General features: G+C 41.7%; 1 protein-coding gene across 4 annotated transcripts; it reads left to right on the plus strand.

Annotated features, from left to right (window-relative positions):
* Positions 1-358: 358 nt before the first annotated feature.
* LOC137879129 (kinesin heavy chain-like) lies at positions 359-19,478 on the plus strand. Of its 4 annotated transcripts, none has more exons than XM_068719715.1 (27): positions 359-686; positions 843-996; positions 3,346-3,433; positions 3,831-3,904; positions 4,585-4,689; positions 4,864-4,912; positions 5,027-5,082; positions 5,272-5,359; positions 5,831-5,955; positions 6,030-6,134; positions 6,208-6,356; positions 7,347-7,495; positions 8,438-8,619; positions 8,772-8,840; positions 8,933-9,139; positions 9,523-9,675; positions 9,752-9,949; positions 10,338-10,449; positions 10,545-10,621; positions 10,726-10,835; positions 11,069-11,170; positions 11,264-11,324; positions 16,370-16,441; positions 16,527-16,631; positions 16,974-17,190; positions 17,282-17,390; positions 17,659-19,478. In XM_068719715.1, the coding sequence occupies exons 2-26, from the start codon at positions 871-873 to the stop codon at positions 17,365-17,367; spliced, it is 2,865 nt and encodes a 954-aa protein (XP_068575816.1). In that variant the 5' UTR covers positions 359-686; positions 843-870; the 3' UTR covers positions 17,368-17,390; positions 17,659-19,478. The 4 variants fall into 4 exon arrangements, with proteins under 4 accessions (XP_068575816.1, XP_068575817.1, XP_068575818.1 ...); XM_068719716.1 differs by having other exon boundaries at positions 359-631; positions 722-996; XM_068719717.1 differs by having other exon boundaries at positions 359-631.
* The last annotated feature ends 537 nt before the right edge of the window (positions 19,479-20,015 follow it).

Here is a 20,015-nt window from a genome sequence, read left to right on the forward strand (position 1 = left end):
AGAATGAACACAGATGTGCAGGTAAGAGCACAGAACAAGATAATGAGAGTACAGCACTGAGCATCTGGCTCCTAACATCTGTACAACATAATGTAGGTCTGCATATCAATAAATAGTCAATATATAAACGTAGTCATAAGAATGAAGATATGAGTCTTGCACAAATAATCTGAATCTGAAAAATAAGGAAATGTAGCTTAAAAATGCTACAATTAAACATATTTAGAGATTAATTCATAAATGAGCTTCTTTTGTGCGCGTGCACACGATCAACTCATTGGTGCTGATGCAGGGCACGGGCGCGCGCCGCGGCAGCGTGCCTGGAGCGCGCGTTTATTGCAAGTCAGGACTCTGCGGCGGTCTCTGCGCATCCTCGCCGGCTCTCCCTCTGCAAACCGTGCAGCGACCCCACCGTTAGGACGCGCAAACACAGCATCGGTCCGCTCTCTGCGCGGTTTTGTCGGTGTCGCCGCTGCAGAACGAGGCCTGCACGCTGGTCTCTGAGCTCTTCAGCGGTTCTGCGGTTGATCCGGTTCGGCCATGGCGCAGCCGAGGATACCCGGACGTATTCGGCTTGGATGAAGGAAGGTTGCGCATCGGATAAACCGGAAGATTCCTAAACTTTCTCGCGGTGAGGAAACCAAGAAGCCAGACGTTTTTGTCCCCACCCCCCTCTGGGAAATTCGGTATTTGCCAATAATGATGTGATTCTCTGTTTTAGTGAATTCTGAACTCTCCAGCTGGTGGTCCCTGAACCTCAGTTTGGGCACCACCCTGCCAAAAAATAGACTGCCGTTTCCCAGCCTGTTTGTTTATTTGTTTGCACCCGCATTATTTGGAAGGGCGGTGTAAACAGTGCCAGCAGCAGCCATGATGGATGCGGCGGAGTGCGGGGTGAGGGTGATGTGCCGCTTCAGGCCCCTGAACGAGGCCGAAATAAACAGAGGAGACAAATACATCCCCAAATTCAAAGAGGACGACACGGTGGTCATAACGGCAAGTCTGTCCGCTCCCTGTTTGTTGTGATGTTGATGTGGTGTGTTTGTGTGTGTGTGTGTGTGTGTGTGTGTGTCTGTCTGTGTGTGTGTGTCTGTGTGTGTGTGTGTGTGTGTGTGTGCGTGCAGCTGGAAATACAAACACTGCAGTGTGTCAAAGGAGCAAAGTCACCTGGAGCTCTGCAGGCAGGCTGGGGATGCCAAATGCGCAATAAGCCTGGAGTCCTGCAGGAGATGTCATAGCGGTGTAACAATGATCTACCACCATATTATTATATTATATTATATTATATTACAGAGATATGATGGCAGGCCTGTGTGTCAGGTATTCACTATATAATCAGTGAGTTCTACTCTGATACTCTGCAGGGATACATGTCTAAATGTGTCTATAATGGAACATAATACCACTGTCCAAACAGAGTACTGTGATACTTCAAATGCATGTAGTACTACGACAGCACGACAGACAGTACTAATCATTATAACTACATATTTCATTAATATATTCATGCAAAAACAATGTCATCTACATTGTAAAATAGTTTAATAATATACCAGATACAAGCAATACCATAAACAAATAAAATGAAGAATGGTGTGTGACATTTAAATGTATATTAAATATTTAGATTTAGAAACAGACAAGTCTAGAAAATACTTTTATGTTTATTAAATACCAGAAAACACCAGCAGGGATAAACAGATCACAAAGGAAGAAAAGCAAAAAGGCATTTTATTTCAGATTTTAGAGAGCCAATCAGGACTAAGCTCAGCTGTGATGCGTTTCCTCTCAGGCATCTAAACACTGTGTGGAAAAGACGACGAGAATACAGCTTTAAAATCAAACTTATTAGAAGAACAATAATCTTTTAAGGCCTTTTCATGACTTCAGCTTATTTTAAAATTGATCCGGACAGATTTGCTGCAGAGGAATATTGATTTCCAATTAAAGGAAGTGATCATTTGGAGGTCAGAGGTCCCACTGACTCATCATTTTACATGTGGAACTCAGGGAAGGCTGCTTCAGTGCCTTGTTTCCCCACAGTGACCGGCTACTTTTGAGCCTGAGGTTGATTTCAGAGCATCTGTTGTGTCACAGACATCCTCGCAATTTCTGCCGGAACTTAAACTAGATTGTTTGTGAGAACATCCCTGACCAAAAACATGTGATGTTGTATTTTCGCAGCCGTTCTTGAACACTACATAATAGTTTATGTCTAAAAAAAACGGGGATGAGCGACTAAAATATGTCAAGATGATCTGCAAAAATGACATTGCAGTGCAGCGTTTGTATGCAAGCAGACAGACAGACAGACAGACAGACAGACAGAGACAGAGAGAGAGACAGACAGCGAGAGAGAGAGAGACAGACAGAGAAAGAGACAGACAGACAGACACAGAGAGAGACAGACAGACAGAGAGAGAGAGAGACAGACAGACAGACAGACAGACACAGAGAGACAGACAGACAGACAGACAGGAAGTGAACCCAGCCACAGTGCGTTCATGCAGAGCCGCTCACCATCAGCGTCCTGCATTATTCATTGTGTTGCATCATCTTCCAGAAGCACTGCTGTTCCGTCAGGACAAGCTGCTCGTCACCGCCTCGTGCCGTCAGTCAAGCCCCAGAAACACATTACCGACCCTCTGATAGTGCGGCCGTCAGTGCTTTCTCCGCTTCGTCTCGGGGCTCCCAAGTGCTGAGAGCGGCGTTTCACAGCGGCGAGGCTTTTAAACCCCCCGAGAGACAGAGACAGTAGTTGGACGAGGGCAGGAGGAAGGATGGACAGACAGACTTGGAGCTGCTGGAGCATTTACACTTTTAAAACAGCAGAGAAACACGCAGCGTGTCGCTGCAGCTCATCGAGTTTATCAGTGGATTCTAGTCATTAAACGGTCCCATTTTGAATTTACATGTTGAAGTACCTCAAGCATGCAGTAGTGCAGGTTCTCTTCCAAGTACAATAGTGATTAAATCAAGAATCAGTCACCAGTTGATGTAACTTTCAAATGCAATGCAATTTAAAATATGTTTCTAGACTATTTAGGATAATTTCTGGCAGATAATCCTGCTTGTTTCATTGTAGCACTGCTTTTAATAAATCATGATGAAAAGGACGAAGAAACTCTAAAAACGTTGATTTATGTGAAATAAAAGTCAGGGAGTAACCACAAAAATCTGCGTTTTAGCCGGTCATATATTATTGAGCCCTTAAACTGATTTTAATCTTTCATGATAGGCATTTCCTTTTTAAACAAGAGCTCAATCAACCGAAGATACGATGTCTTGTTGGATGGTTTGCGGTGTATTTGTGTCATTAATGTGTCCCGTGTTGCTTTGAAACAGAGTAAACCCTACGTGTTCGACCGAGTGCTGCCTCCCAACACGTCACAGGAGCAAGTGTACGACCAGTGTGCCAAACAGATCGTCAAAGGTACCGCGACACCATTGTTCTTATGTAACTCTAATCCATCTGCAATCTGCCCCTCATCTTTTGTCCTCAAGGCTTTTTGTATATTTTACATAATACTAAAGTGAAATGATGTCTTTTTACCCTCATTTGACCTTTTATTGCTTTTTATTTGTATTTATAGTTTTTTTTAATAGTTGTATCTATTGTGCTGTTTCATCTTTGTTTAAAATATCCTGCTTTTATAAACTCTCTTTTTTAAAGGTGCTGTATAAATAAAGTTATTATTATGTGACTATATGAAGCAAGCAGTTATAGTAGCAACAACAGCAGCATTAGTCCGTTTCATTATTATGCACACATGGCATCGTAGTCACAGTGGACAGCTGTTTTTCATGCCCGTGTGTTCGTGTCGCTCCAGATGTGCTGGGCGGTTACAACGGGACCATCTTCGCCTACGGACAGACGTCCTCCGGGAAGACACACACCATGGAGGTGAGACACTCCTTCGGTCCAACTTTCATGTCAGCAACTCCTCCACTGACAGTCAATCAACCGGAGGATGAACCAGAGAGCCAGAGCCATTGAATAAAGACCGGTAGTGACCTTTATCTTTTCCTCTCCAGCCAGAGGATTAGAGCAGAGCCGGCATTGTGTAACAGACTTTACACAAACACTAAATCCAATCTCCTGCGACGGTTGAAAGTTGAGGAATCGAAAGCCTGATAGAAGTTCAGCTCAGTTCCTGCAAACCTTTCCAAAGCTTTTCAGCAAGGCGTTGATGTCTAAACTCACTGTGTGCAATGTACAGACTTTAAGTGGAAAAAGCAGAATTCTTTGCACAGGCTGCACTCAAAGGAGATCATCATCCTGCACCATTCATTTCGAGATGAGTGCAAATTACTTCAGCTAGTAGACTAATCCACCAAGACAGCAGTAATTCTCTGATCTGTGATGAAAAACATCTGCTTCTCTGTCTTTGCATTAACTTTTTATTCCATCTTAAAGCGCGACGATCCGATTAAAAACTAGCTTCAAAGTTGAACAAAGGTTTTTCCTGACTGTGTATGTTTTACATCTGCAGCGTCACAGAACCATGGAGCGTCGTCCTGGTGTGTTTGAACGCTTCCACATAGTAGCGTCAATAACGTGAATATATGCGTTGCTGTGTTCAGGGGAAACTGCACGACCACCAGCTGATGGGAATCATCCCTCGCATCTCCCACGACATCTTTGACCACATCTACTCCATGGACGAGAACCTCGAGTTCCACATCAAGGTGAAAACATTTGACGCGGCAGAAACATCGGAAAACAATAACTGAAACATCTGTAGTGATGAATCATAACGTGCCTGTTGGGCTTTGGAAGGTTGATGAAGAAAATCGTTTTCAAGTTCCAGCCAATGATGTTTTTGCATGTATATAAATAAATGAACAACATATTCTGTGCAGGTTTCCTATTTTGAGATCTACATGGATAAGATCAGAGACCTGCTGGATGGTGAGTAAGACTCAAGTGTGTCACCTTTACGGTGAATTGAACTGAGGATTGGAGTATTTGGCATGATTACCCCGTTTTATTTTTACGAATCAACATTGTTTGTTCTGTTTGAAGTGTCGAAGACGAACCTCGCCGTGCATGAAGACAAAAACAGAGTTCCCTATGTGAAGGTTGGTAAACTGGCGTCATGTTTGATATCCCAGCAGCCAGATTAGTCAAATTCAAAATCCGTTCAGACTGTGATAGTTCAGATTGTTGACTTTAGGATTGGCATTACACTCATATGCACACAGGTTACATGGTCTCAGTTACACATCTGAATACGTGGTGAACTGAGACTGTTTCTCTGTCTCTGCCAGGGTTGTACTGAGCGTTTTGTGTCCAGTCCAGAGGAGGTCATGGACGTCATCGATGAGGGCAAAAACAATCGGCACGTGGCAGTGACTAGTATGTATCTTTAAATGTGTATGTTAATCTCAACCAAAGACATCTTTCTCATCTTTCATATAGGCCTTTGAGGACCTACACAAGGAATCTTGCAAATAGTGACCCTGCAAGATCCCCTGTCTATGCAAAGTCCTATATCCTGTCCCCTGTCTTCAGTGTGTCTCCTAGTGTAGGGTAAGCATTACATGCATGGGGCACAGCGGGCCCAGGTGTGTGCCATCATGCTGATTACCCTCCAACAGGTGTGCAGCCCTGCAGACAGAAACAGAGCAACAGCAGAACAGGAAGGTCACAGACTCCACTGTAATCTATCGTCATATGTTGTTGGAGTACAGAGTAGAATAAAGTAGAAGTATAAAGTAGAAGTAGCTCTGAATTGTGCTTAAGCACTGTACTCAGTTACTTTCCACCACTGAGCTACATACATGTAATAAGCAGAGGTTGCAGTAGTAAACTGATTCTTGTTTCTAGACATGAATGAGCACAGCTCTCGCAGCCACAGCATCTTCCTCATCAACATCAAGCAGGAGAACATGGAGACGGAGAAGAAGCTGTCGGGGAAGCTCTACCTGGTCGACCTGGCGGGCAGCGAGAAGGTAACCCTGAGAGTGAGACCGGGAAGATAAGAGTTCACGTGAAGTGGAATGATATCTAATAACTGTTTGAACAGGTCAGTAAGACGGGAGCAGAGGGAGCCGTGTTGGATGAGGCGAAGAACATCAACAAATCTCTGTCAGCGCTGGGAAACGTCATTTCAGCTCTGGCCGAGGGAACGGTAGGTTAACCCGCAGTGAGCTCCACCTCCACGTATCTGAAGAATGTGAATTAAAGTGTGTTTTCTTTTTCAGAAATCCCACGTGCCGTACAGAGACAGCAAGATGACTCGGATCCTGCAGGACTCTCTGGGGGGAAACTGTCGCACCACCATCATCATCTGCTGCTCGCCGTCCATCTACAACGAGTGCGAGACCAAGTCCACGCTCATGTTTGGACAGAGGTACCTGTAACTCGATCTTTATTTGTGTGTGTTGTGATGAACAACAACCTAGTGACTCATTAGGGTTGACGTCAGTGATGAAAACAAGCAACCAGATGGCTTTTAGTTCCCCGCTGTGCGTCTGGGTTTGTTTCTATGTATAGGTCCTCTGATGAAACTCTCCACACCTTGTTCTGTTTTTTATTTCAGCTCATGTTGCCTTCTAAAACTAAGATTGATCCACAATCGGGCTTTGTATCTAATCTGTATTCCCTGTTTATTACCCGGTCACGTCTTTAAAGAGAATCCACGAGAGCAGCGTAATAATGTGACGGAGTAGTGAAGTAATCGTTCATCGGTCACTGCTGCGCTGATGAACGATTACTGTGCAGCCATCTGCCCACTGCTGAGGAGAAACTGAGGGGAAATGATGAGCTTGAGCCCAGAGTGAGATTTCCAGCATTAGAGGAGAGATCAGAACTTCCTACAGACGGATGCAACAGTTAGTTCATCTTCAGTTTAACACGCTGGGACGTTTGATGTTCACAGTTTCTCACATCTGCTTTGTTGCAGCCGTGAATCTTGAACCTTGTACTTTAGTTTAATATCAAATTTAACACTGACACTCAAAACAAATCTTTTTAATTAATTGCATTCATTTCAGCTGCAGCAAGAGAATGCCTGTTGAAATGCTGAGAAACAGTTGAGTGTGTTGAATTGAATTAGTATTCTAATGACTGTGTAGAGTTTTAGTCACTATTTGCAGTATTTGTGGCTACGTTTGGTATTTTTGAGTGGTACCTTGTTTTAAAGTTGATCATTTTTTGAGATACTCTATGTAACTCGTTTGTCCCACACTAACAGGTGCCACAAAGCAGACAGTAGAGTGAGGGAACAGCTGCACTAGAGTCTAATCGAGCACGTTAAATGAAAGCAGCTGTGTGAGTAGACTGTGGCTACGCAAAGGCTGCTTTAACTGATCTGTTAACTTCCAAACAAACCTAACTTTAGAGCCAAGACCATCAAGAACACAGTGTCTGTGAACCTGGAGCTGACGGCTGAAGAGTGGAAGAAGAAATATGAGAAGCAGAAGGAGAAGAACAAGAGCCTGAAAACCATCATCCAGAGGCTGGAGGCTGAACTGAACCGCTGGAGGAACGGTGAGATGCAACGATACAGAGGAAAACCCCAAATGTTTGCTCTATAGGACGGATGAGCACCTTAAAGATGTTCCCTCATTTAGTGCTGTTGTTTTGTCACGGTTCTCCTCTCATTTGTCCCCTGTTGGTGTCACTTTGGGGAATTCAGACTAACCCTTTAAGTCACACAATAACACAAACAAACTAGCCAATCGAGGCAGCAGCAGACCACCAACTCCCATGTTGTGTGAGGTGAAGTCCCTGTTTTTGTCGATGGAGTCTGGTTAGACTGGTCTACAATATGTTTTGCTGCAACCTTATTGAACACCGTGTAACAGTAGATAGATTAACACACTATGAAGGGCTTCATGCTATCTGTTCTGTTTGTTTCTGTCCTCCTCTCTTCTGAGGCTGCAGTGACTCCTTCACATCATCCTCGCCCTGTTTTTCACCATCTCTGTTGGCATGGTAACCGCTCTCTCTTCTCCTCTTTGCTTTATTGTCTCTCTCCCCTCCACTCTCCCTCCATTCCTCCCCCCTCTCTCTCTCTCTGGCCATTGCTTTTTTTAATTCTTTTAATTCCCTTGCTGATAACACTCCCCCTCCGTAGCAACAAATCAGCTGCAGCCTCTAAAGCCTACACAGAAAGCTAAACACACACACACATTATGCTGATGCAGTGTTTCTGCCATGACTCAGCCGCTGGCTCCATGCCGAGCCTTTTAAACGGAGCAGCTCTTTACCTTCTCACTCTCTCCATCTTCTCATTTACTGATGACTTTCGTCACAATTAGGAATAATTACAGAACAAGTCTTTACGTGCTGAGGTCAACATAACCAGAGATAAAAAAAAAGGATATGATTTCACTGTCATATGTGTATTACTACACAATGTGTTGTGACGTGGCTTTTACTCTACGTAACACAATGCGAATCGATCTAACCGGTGAGTCCCCGTTACAGGGGAGGACGTCCCCGAGGAGGAGCAGCTGAGCTCTAAAGATCAGAAGAGCGTCGAGCCGTGCGACAACACCCCCGTCATCGACAACCTGCTGCCGCCCGTGGGAGGCGTCTCGGTTTCTGGCGACGAGCGGAGCAAATACGAGGAGGACATCAGTAACCTGTACAAACAGCTGGATGACAAGGTGACACTGATGAAGAGGCTCCTCCTCCTCCAGTAATCATGAAAACATCAGATTTATTGAAAGAAGAACAAAAAACTTGCAGTATATAGTGATACATCTGCACTGTTAATACTTTTAGTTACTGACTTAATATCCTCTGATTATTTCTACAGGATGATGAGATCAACCAACACAGTCAGCTGGCGGAGAAACTCAAGGAGCAGATGATGGACCAGGAAGAGGTTTATCTCCCAGCCCATGACACTTTCATTTTCTGTTTCATAAACTATATATGCACGTTAGTTTATGTTGGTATAAACGTGTGTACGTCCAGCTGCTGGCGTCGACGAGGCGCGACTACGAGAAGATCCAGGTGGAGCTGTGTCGGCTGCAGACGGAGAACGAGCTGGCCAAGGAGGAGGTGAAGGAGGTGCTGCAGGCCCTGGAGGAGCTGGCCGTCAACTACGACCAGAAGAGCCAAGAGGTGGAGGAGAGGGATCAGACCAACCTGCAGCTGATCGAGGAGCTGCAGCACAAGACGGTGAGTGGACTGCACAAAGATCACTGACATACATACAAATCTATACATGTGTAACTTGCAATGCAACTAGAACTATGTTTCCCATCATCCAACACAAGGCTGTAATGGTAATAAAAAATATTTAGAAAAGATGATTTTATTTATTTTATTTATTTTATTTATTTTATTTATTTTATTTATTTTAATATTATTTAATGTTTTTATTATTTTATTTAGTATTTATTGGTTAAATCACTTCTATTGCTTTTCTTTATCTTACATTACTTTTGTCTGAGCACTTTTTAACAGATAGACACAACAAATGCATGCCACTGAAGTGCGTGTGTGTGTGTGTGTGTGTGTGTGTGTGTGTGTGTGTGTGTGTGTGTGTGTGTTGTGGACAGGCGTTGCTGTCTGCGGTGCAGAGGGAGCTGAGTCAGCTGCAGGAGCTGAACGGCCTGCAGAGGAAGAGAGCCGCCGAGGTCCTCAACCTGCTGCTGCGTGACCTCAGCGACATCGGCGCCATCATCGGCACCAGCGACGTGAAGATCGGCGCGGTGAGAACGGACACAAACGCTCGCTCACACATCCTCTCTCGCACTCACGTACTAACCTCCCCCCCAACTCGCTCAGTCCTCAGAGACGAAGGGGAACGGCTCGGCGGTGGAGGAGGAGTTCACCGTGGCTCGCCTCTACATCAGCAAGATGAAGTCCGAGGTCAAGTCTCTGGTGAACCGCAGCAAGCAGCTGGAGAGCGCTCAGGCCGACGCCCACCGCAAGATCCAGGCAAATGAGAAGGAGCTGGCGTCCTGTCAGCTTCTCATCTCCCAGGTATCCGTCACCTTGTATTGTGCAGAGAGATGCAGCTCCTTATCTGAGGTCCAGTGGTCTCTGGGAGTCCTACATTTGCATTGTTTCAAAGCAGCTTTTTTATTTACAACTTCGACCAAGATGAAGTTTAGGCCCAACCGTTCCCCTTAAATGTCCCAATAACATTTAAAAACATTTGAAATTGCTTTGTTATCCACCCACTTCTGTTACTTTGTCAATAAAATATCCAAGAGGCAAATTCGTGGTTATTGCACCTCTCAAAATGAACGGATGTGCATATTATATATTTACCAAATATTATTTTTACTTTGTTTCTGTGGAAACTCAAAAATGTGGAAACTCAAAAATACACACATGTGACATCTAGGGTGTCCCCCCTTGTGTGCAGCACCAGGCCAAGATCAAGTCTCTGACTGACTACATGCAGAACATGGAGCAGAAGAAGAGGCAGCTGGAGGAGAGTCAGGACGCTCTGACCGAGGAGCTCACCAAACTGCAGGGTCAGTACACCAAACTACATCGTCTTTATTTCCTGTTCTCGCTGTTAACCGCCACCTATAGATTGAAACAATTGATCTTCTTTGTTGGGTCTCAGAGAAAAGACATGAGGTGTTAGGGGAGGAGAAGGAGAAGGAGGACATCAGCAGACCGGGTGGAGACGAGGACATCAAGGTGACCTGAAAGCACAGCTGGAAAACAGTTGAATGATTTTCTAATTTTTTTTTATTTGAATGATAAATCTGTGATGTGTATTTCTTTCTCCATCCGTCCTCCAGAAAACGCTGGAGGAGCAGCTGGAGAACCACAGGGAGGCTCACCAGAAGCAGCTCAGCCGCCTCCGAGACGAGATCGAAGACAAGCAGAGGGTGCAGGACGAACTCACAGAGTAAGGACACATCTCCACTGGTGACGTCCAGTTGTATTTTATTTTAGTATTATTGTAGAATAATGTGCGACGCTTGTGCTGCTATCCATGCTGCATACCAATTTGGACCCCTAGACCCAGCAAATTTCTATCTTGCATGAAAATCTCTCTCTCTCTCTCTGTTGCTGTCACAGGTCTCATAAAGGTCCAAAAAATGACTTTTCTATTTATTGCCATGTCTATTTCTCTCACAGTCTAAACCAGGGTTTGTTATTGGAGCAGGAGAGACTTATGTCGGACTATGACAAACTGAAGGCTGAAGAGCAGGAGAAGGATGCAAAGCTACAGAAACTCATGTAGGCATCTAACTGCACTGTTGTTTATTAGTGTCAGATGTAGTACACGTTGATTCGTAAATGCTGGTGTTAATGTCTCTGTTTTGTGTCCAGAGTGCTGAATGAACAGAGCGAGCAGGCCAGAGAGGACTTGAAGGGCTTAGAGGAGACTGTGGTAAGTGTCTGAAAGTTAACCTGTATGAAGGTTTACATTTTGTATAGTAGTTGTTGCACTCCACAGTTTTATGCAACCCGCAGGCCAATGGTGTTCTGACAAATTGTCTCATGAATGTGATTTGAAGTTGGCTCGTGAATGACATTTTATAGGGCTTTAATTTTGAAATGTCCTGGTTCTCTCTGAGAGACACCTTGAAGTGGTCTGCTAGTAACCTGAAGTGAAAGTATTTTGTAACTATGCACCATCTCCTCTAAAATCTAATCTGAAATTAGACAAATTGTCTCACGAATGTGATTTGAAGTTGGCTTGTGTAATTCGAGTGTCAGGGGTGTCAAACTCATCATGTGATAGCCTCATATGTGTACTTGCATTGGTGGCGCAGGAGGTTTGTTCACGACACGAAAGGGCCCCGTGTCTGGTTCAAGACCTGCTCGGTACCGAGGCATGTGCAACCGTAAATAAAATAGGAATAGATGCCAAAATAGGAATAGATGCTAAAATAGTTGCGTAAACAGAATAAATAGTTAAGGAAATAACCCCCAATAACCCTAAAGGCAAATAAAACAAAGGACACGAGTGTATGCATACAACCAATATACTATGTAAACACATACATAAACCATGGAATGAAAGATAATTCAAAAAGTAAATATAAAAGGTAATATCTCAAAAAAAAGTAAGCATAAAAATTTATGACATTTTATATTTTATAAATATATTTTTTAAATAAAATTTAATTTTTTAAGGCATATTGTAAAATCTTTGGCTTTTTTACGGCATATTTTTTTCGACATGCTATACTGGTATATTTTTTTCAGAGTGATGGTAAGATGACATGAGGGTGTTGGTTCAATCCTGAGCAGCAGTGACTTTTTAAGACCAACACCCTTAGTTAAGGAAACAAACAGTAGAATATCAGAACAAATAGCTCATAGAGATGTGAGATTGGTTAGAAACTGCGAATTTTAAAGGCCAATACCCCATTTGGAGGAGTCAAAAGGCCTATGAATCTGTTAAATGTGAAACAGCTCAAAGTGATATGACGTGGGTTTAAAGACCTGACGTTGTGTGTTCAAACCCTACGGGGTTCAGTTATTTTTTGGTCCAAATACCAAAATGAAACGGTCAAATACGCAAAGAGAAGCCTCATATGTGTACTTACATTGGTGGCGCAGGAGGTTTGTTCACGACACGAAAGGGCCCCGTGTCTGGTTCAAGACCTGCTCGGTACCGAGGCATGTGCAACCGTAAATAAAATAGGAATAGATGCCAAAATAGGAATAGATGCCAAAACAGGAATAGATGCCAAAATAGTTGCGTAAACAGAATAAATAGCTGCGTAAGTATCAATAACTCTAAAGGCAAATAAAACAAAGCATACATGCGTACAACCAATATACTATGTAAACACATATATAAACCATAGAATGAAAGATAGGTAAAAAGGTAATATCTCAAAAAAAAGAAGTAAGCATAAAAAGTAATGACATTTTATAAATATATTTTTTAAATAAAATTGAATTTTTTAAGGCATATTGTAAATTCTTTGGCTTTTTTACGGCATATTTTTTTCGACACGCTATACTCTGACTTTTTTCAGAGTGATGGTAAGATGACATGAGGGTGTTGGTTCAATCCTGAGCAGCAGTGACATTTTAAGACCAACACCCTTAGTTAAGGAAACAAACAGTAGAATATCAGAACAAATAGCTCATAGAGATGTAAGATTGGTTAGAAATCGGCCCCGGAACACCCTCAAAATTTTTATTTTATTTAAAAAAATATTTATAAAATGTCATTAATTTTATTAATTATTATCTTTTATATTTACTTCCTTAACTGTCTTTCATTCCATGGTTTATGTACGTGTTTACATAGTATATTGGCTGTACACGCTCGTGCCCTTTGTTTTGGTTGCCTTTGTTGTTGTTTACCTTATCTTTCCTCTATCTCCCACACTTACACCTGTTGTCCGTGTGTCTTCCCTGCTGAGAAGAAAAAAGTAAAGTACAGCATGTCGGAAAAATTATGCCGTAAATTTTTTTATTTTATTTAAAAAAAATATTTATAAAATAAAGTGTCATTCATTTGTTTGTTTACTTTTTTTGGACACATTCCTTAACTAACTTATTCATGCAATTATTTATTGTGTTTACTGAACTATTTTGGCATCTATTCCTATTTTGGCATCTATTCCTATTTTGGCATTTATTCCTATTTTGGCATCTATTCCTATTTTATTTACAGTTGCACATGCCTCAGTACCGAGCAGGTCTTGAACCAGACACGGGGCCCTTTCGTGTCGTGAACAAACCTCCTGCGCCACCAATGCAAGCACACATTTAATGCTTCTCTTTGCGTATTTGACCGTGTCATTTTGAGATTTGGCCCAAAAAAACAACTGCACCTCAGCGGGGAAGACAAATACGTCCGGAGAACAGGCATCTGTGTGTCTCTGCTGATAGTGCGGGGAGAAAGAGGAGTGGTTGGGATACAGGTGGTTGTAGGTTCAAGCCTGGTATGGTGCTTTTGCAGTGTGTTTTGGGTGAAATCTCTGAGCATGAAAGACAAATACGCCCGTCGAACAGTCAAAAGTGTGCTGGGCCCAATAGTGTGGGGAGATAGAGGAGTGATTGGTAAGCAGATGGTTGTTGGTTCGATACTTATGTTGTGCCTTTTGGGTGAAATGTCTCAGCGGGGAAAGACAAATATGCCCAAAGAACATAGTGGTTGGTTGGAACTGATGGCTCTGCCAGATACAAGGGTGACAAAAGAAGTTGATTGCTTATGCACCAGGTCACTGGTTCACATCCCAAGCCAGACATATGTCCTAAAGCCATTACAGAAGTCTTTTATTGGCCGAAAAAGTAGCATAAGTAAAGTAAAGTAAATTAAAGTAAGTAAGGTAAAGTAAAGTAAAGTAGCATAAGTAAGTAAAGTAAGTAAGTACTTTAAGTAAAGTAAGTAAAGTAGCATAAGTAAGTAAAGTAGCTTAAGTAAGTTAAGTAGCATAAGTAAGTACTTTAAGTAAAGTAAGTAAAGTAGCATAAGTAAGTAAAGTAGCTTAAGTAAGTTAAGTAGCATAAGTAAGTAAAGTAGCTTAAGTAAGTTAAGTAGCATAAGTAAGTACTTTAAGTAAAGTAAGTAAAGTAGCATAAGTAAGTAAAGTAAGTAAGTACTTTAAGTAAAGTAAGTAAAGTAGCATAAGTAAGTAAAGTAGCTTAAGTAAGTTAAGTAGCATAAGTAAGTAAAGTAAGTACTTTAAGTAAAGTAAGTAAAGTAGCATAAGTAAGTAAGTAAAGTAAGTACTTTAAGTAAAGTAGCATAAGTAAGTAAAGTAGCATAAGTAAGTTAAGTAGCATAAGTAGCTTAAGTAAGTTAAGTAGCATAAGTAAGTAAAGTAAGTACTTTAAGTAAAGTAGCATAAGTAAGTAAAGTAGCATAAGTAAGTTAAGTAGCATAAGTAGCTTAAGTAAGTTAAGTAGCATAAGTAAGTTAAGTAGCATAAGTAAGTAAAGTAAGTACTTTAAGTAAAGTAGCATAAGTAAGTAAAGTAGCATAAGTAAGTTAAGTAGCATAAGTAGCTTAAGTAAGTTAAGTAGCATAAGTAAGTAAAGTAGCATAAGTAAGTTAAGTAGCATAAGTAAGTTAAGTAGCATAAGTAGCATAAGTAGCTCACTTTAAAATAAAGTTAATTAAAGTTTAGCCAGTCATCATCTACTTTCCCATAACCCCCTGGCTATATCTCTCCGAAACCACAGGTGGGGACTATGCCCCCACCACCACCTCCGCGGTGGAGCACTAGAGACTTAGATAGACGCGTGGGATTCGAACCCACTTAGTCCGTGGCTGCAGGTTGCCTACGCTTGCTGACCCACGAACGCCACCACTACGCTACCGGTCTCTTTCGCATACTGCACACTTTTCTTCGTGTATTTAACTCTGCGATTGCATGTCAAACCTCAAAACCTTTCAGTATTTATAAGGATTGAACTCCCAATCTCCAAGAGTCCAGCCCTTCCTCCATCGACCTGAGCTATTCCACGCCACACTCTTCAATTGTTTTTGGTCGTATTTGACTCTGCGATTGCATGTCAAACCTCAAAACCTTTCAGTACTTATAAGGATCGAACCCGCAATCTCCGAGACTCCAGCCCTTCCTCCATCAACCTGAGCTATTCCACGCCACACACTTGATTTGTTTCTTGTCGTATTTGACTCTGCAATTGCGCGTCAATCCTCAAAATCAGTCGGCCCTCATAAGGATTGAACTAGCAATCTCCGGTTGAGGTACTTCCGCCATTCGCCTGAGCTATTCCGCTCCACGTTTCTCAATTGTTGTTTGTCGTATTTGATTAATATGAGGTGCAGTACTTGTTGACGTCCAACATTCAAAATGAATAAGTCAAATCCACAAAGAGAACATGTCTCTATGTTTATGCATTGGTGGCACGATAGGTTTGTTCCCAACACAGAAGAAGTGCCTGTTTCATAAAAAAACAAAAGGCTTGTGTCTTACTATACTATGAGGTGGCTAAGTGGAGAGCAGAGCTGCCTATCAATCACAAGGTCAGCAGTTCGATCCCCGGTTCCTGCTCCGCTAGTCTCATGTCAGTAACTGAGTGAGACACTTAACCCCAAAATTGCACCTGTAGCTGTGCCTACGGTGTATAGATACTGAATTGTAAGTAGCTTTGGATAAAAGCAACTGCTAAATCACTGTAATATTTGACTGTTTTCGACATGCTATACTATGACCGTTTTCGATATAATATACTATGACCGTTTTTTGACTTTTTTCGACATGCTATACTATTATATTTCACTACATAATTTTTTCCACCCTTGGGATAATTTGAATTTGTTAAATATGGTGACAGTTTCTCTCATAGTTTTCATTCTTTCCTCAGAGTACAGGTCTTTCACTTTTTTGTGGACAATTTGATATACATTGCTGGCTTTATCCTTTGAGGATTTAATTGTACAAATGTCAATTGTGTCAAATTCTAACCTTCTGAATTGTTTTCTTTTTGTTCTCTCAGGCCAAGGAGCTGCAGACTCTGCACAACCTGCGCAAACTCTTCGTTCAGGATCTCACTACGCGGGTTAAGAAGGTACATCACCTTCTCTCTGGTTGTTTGGTGTCATTCATCTGCCAGTTTAACATAAAGCTCTGTGGGTTTTCCCCCCCCCCCCAAGAGTGCAGAGCTGGACTGTGAGGAGGGACTTGGAAATGTGGCCCAGAAACAGAAGATCTCCTTCCTGGAGAACAACTTAGAACAGCTCACTAAGGTCCACAAGCAGGTAATATAATCAAACTGAAGACTATACAAGAAATAAATTAAATATGCTTTACAAAATAGAAACATGGAGCGATCATGTTCCATGTTAGACAGTAGTATTTCTGTTTTCCCTCCGCCAGTGGTGGAAGTATTCAGATCCTTTACTTAAGTAAAAGTAGCATACAATCATGCAAAAATGCATTAACAAGTAAGTTCTGCATTCACAGTTCACACATACAGCAAAATGTACAAAAAGAATAAGAAATAAAAGTACTGGCAGTAAGAATAAAATATATCCCTTTGACATATAAAGTAGTTTAATGGAAACACTAAAGTACATTGTACTTTCCACGACTGCCCTCAGCTGGTTCGAGACAACGCAGACCTTCGCTGCGAGCTGCCCAAGCTGGAGAAGCGTCTGAGGGCCACGGCCGAGCGAGTCAAAGCCCTGGAGAACGCCCTGAAGGAGGCCAAGGAGAACGCCATGAGGGACCGCAAGCGCTACCAGCAGGAAGTGGATCGCATCAAAGAGGCCGTCCGGGCCAAGAACATGGCCAGGAGGGGGTTCTCTGCACAGATCGGTGAGCTGACGGACAAGATTCAAGACTTTGACATAAGGGAAAATAAAAGGTGTTACTGAATAGCCACTTTCTTTTTTTGTTTGTGCCTCAGCAAAGCCCATCCGACCAGGCCATCATCCGCTGTCATCCCCCATCAGCAGCTCCATCAGAGCCGGTGGAGTCTACGCCCACAACTAAAACCACCGCAGCAAGTTCACCCTGTGAGTAATACATTATAATACATTCTAGTGAAAGTATTTGTTGCAGCCTTCTCATATTTAGTTTATTGAACTTATTTCGTTTTTACGTCAGAAATGCATCGAATTGTGCTCCCATTTCCTTTATTTGTTTCTAACTCCCTGTAAAGTTCAAATGTTTTCATGTATGCACATTTCCCTTTGCTTTCATGAATATAATGTTTAAAAACAGAAACTGGACATAAAATGTTCCACAATCTCATTAAAACTAAAGCTTTGTTTCTTCCTGCAGACTGAACTGAAGCATGCCCATCACCACACCTGGAACCACAAGCCCCACCCCTCTTGTTGGAGCACCAATGGGAGGCCATCACCACAGACCGCCACCGCTCAGAGAAGCAACATCCACAGTGTATATACTAATATGAGGTGTAAACATATTTCATTTGCTGAATGTAGATATCAGAGGCCTCATTTAGAAAATGCCAAATTCCAAATTATGCTTTCAGGAAGAAAAAAAAAGGTCCAAACCAATTTTCTGTGATTCTCCTGATTTAATTTGTATTTATATTTATGGATTCTGTTGCATAATTTCAAGCGTACAATCTATAAATGAGGCCCTGATCGAGACAAAAACGAGAAGTGTACCAGCTGACTTGTTGCATTATTCTGATTCTGATTTAGGACTGTGACTTTCTGGAAGAGCCAGACGGAGCACGTAGATCTTTAGGGTTACTAATTCATCTTAAACCAGCATTCATTCATTTAAAAGAATAGTTTGATATTTAGGGAGCGTGCTTCTTGTCGAGAAGATGAGAAGATTTGTACCAAACAATACGCAGAGTGGTATCAATCCTCTCATCTCACTCGCTGCAAAAAAAGCAAATATGTCCCAAAATGTCCAAGTATTCCTTTAAGAATACATGTTTTGGGGCTAAGAGCCTTTGAGTTTCTCACCTTGATGAAGTTATAATTTAGCCACTTTGTGCAGACAAAAACACTATTTGTGACAACATAGACACACAGCTTGTTAAATTGTGTTAAAGCGTTTCCCCACTAACACCTAATACCTATGCTAATGTCTTATTGCTGAAGTGTTTTTTTACATTTTCCCAGTTACTTCTTCTGTCTCCCAATAGGTGACAATCAAAAATCAAACACTACGAAGCTTAAAAAATAAGGTATGTCCCCTGCTGAGATATATATTTAAGTATGAAGCAATCCTACTCAAACTGTTTAATGACGGATAATTATTTCTTAGTTGTTGTGATTGACTGCATCTGTAAGTCCTGCAGGGACACTGACCAGCCAATCAGGCGTTCCCGGGACTCACAACAGTTCTACAGTCAGTTGTGTGATCATAGAAGAGTACAGCAGGAAAAGGAAAGCCTCCTCCGGTCAATTAGTCTTGTAAAGCTTTGCACTCACTCTGTAAAGCTCCTGATCAGCCAATCAGAGACCTTGAAAACAAAGAGATAAATGACAGATCAATGAATTTCCCCTTGAACAATCCTAGAAAAGTCCGTTCTCCACTCTGCCACACCTTGTGCCTTTAGATACACCTGAACGTATATATACATATATATATTATATTCACAGGTAAAAACATACTTGCCAGGTTTTGCAGAATAACTTCCACTTCCTAAATTGAAAGCGAAAGATTGTAATCGATGAGACCCTTTTAATCAAAGATATATCGGATGTCTGTGCTGCTTCGTCTTCCTGCTGCCAGTTTAGCATGCTTTGGAATGCTCAATATTATCTCAAGATGATATTCTTAGTTGCTGAGAGCGATGATACAAAAGGGCAACTTTCTAGGCAACAGAGCGTCAGGTTGCCAGAGAATATCAGCGTCTTTATTTGATGTTTAATCGTTTGATTGTTGGGAGAGCTGCAGTCACACTGTACATGGTGATTCAATGAATGTAACTGCATGGAGCTTGTGTTAAAGGCATGCTCAGGGAGGACGGACTGAGGCCATTTGTATACACCATGCATTACCTCATGACGATGTACATTTTGTTTGCAAAACGCTTTTTCAGTTGTTTTGGCTGTGGCATCATATCTCTGAATATACCTACATCTGATGCTATTAAAGCTGATATAAATCTATTTCACTTTCATTTATCTTGGGGGGTTTTTTGGTCAAAAAACGATTGGGCTTTCAGATATTTTTGTCATGATATAATCTTTAATCCCTATACATATATTTCCCTCTGTAACATTGCACATTATGATCATCAGTTTTGGACAGAACAGACAGATGTTGTATTTTGGTCAGGTCACAAGTAAATGAATAAAAATAATAAATAATAGAAAACTCTTCTTCACACAATCACATAAAGTTTCCACATATTGAATACAACAATGTAACAGGACGGTTAAACCATTGTATCTGTACAAATAGATTTTCACGTTTTTTTCTCCACATAATTCACATACTTTATGATATTACTGCACTTTTGGCTCACAAGCGGTTACAGACGTAACCCCGGTTCTCTGAGTCTTTAGAGGTATAGTGACGATGCTCATCGGTAAGTAACCTGGGTCAAATAATAGTTTATTTTTAGAGCATAATCTGGTTTATTTATCGCAGCAGGAAACTCGAATAGTGCTGCTATTTTTTATCCCTATTAATAGTATTTGTGC

The sequence above is a fragment of the Cebidichthys violaceus genome, unplaced genomic scaffold (genome assembly GCF_023349555.1).
Source record: "Cebidichthys violaceus isolate CVI_PGR_0920_01 unplaced genomic scaffold, fCebVio1.0.p SCAF_24, whole genome shotgun sequence".
In the NCBI taxonomy this organism is placed as follows: Eukaryota; Metazoa; Chordata; class Actinopteri; order Perciformes; family Stichaeidae; genus Cebidichthys; species Cebidichthys violaceus.

Bases quoted from the DNA above. Each gene is read 5' to 3' on its own strand.
- LOC137879129 (XM_068719714.1), top strand. From the start codon at position 871: ATGATGGATGCGGCGGAGTGCGGGGTGAGGGTGATGTGCCGCTTCAGG. The intron at 9,140-9,522 runs GTGAGTGGACTG...TGTTGTGGACAG, and splicing joins AGGAGCTGCAGCACAAGACG to GCGTTGCTGTCTGCGGTGCA. The intron at 16,632-16,973 runs GTAATATAATCA...GACTGCCCTCAG, and splicing joins TCACTAAGGTCCACAAGCAG to CTGGTTCGAGACAACGCAGA.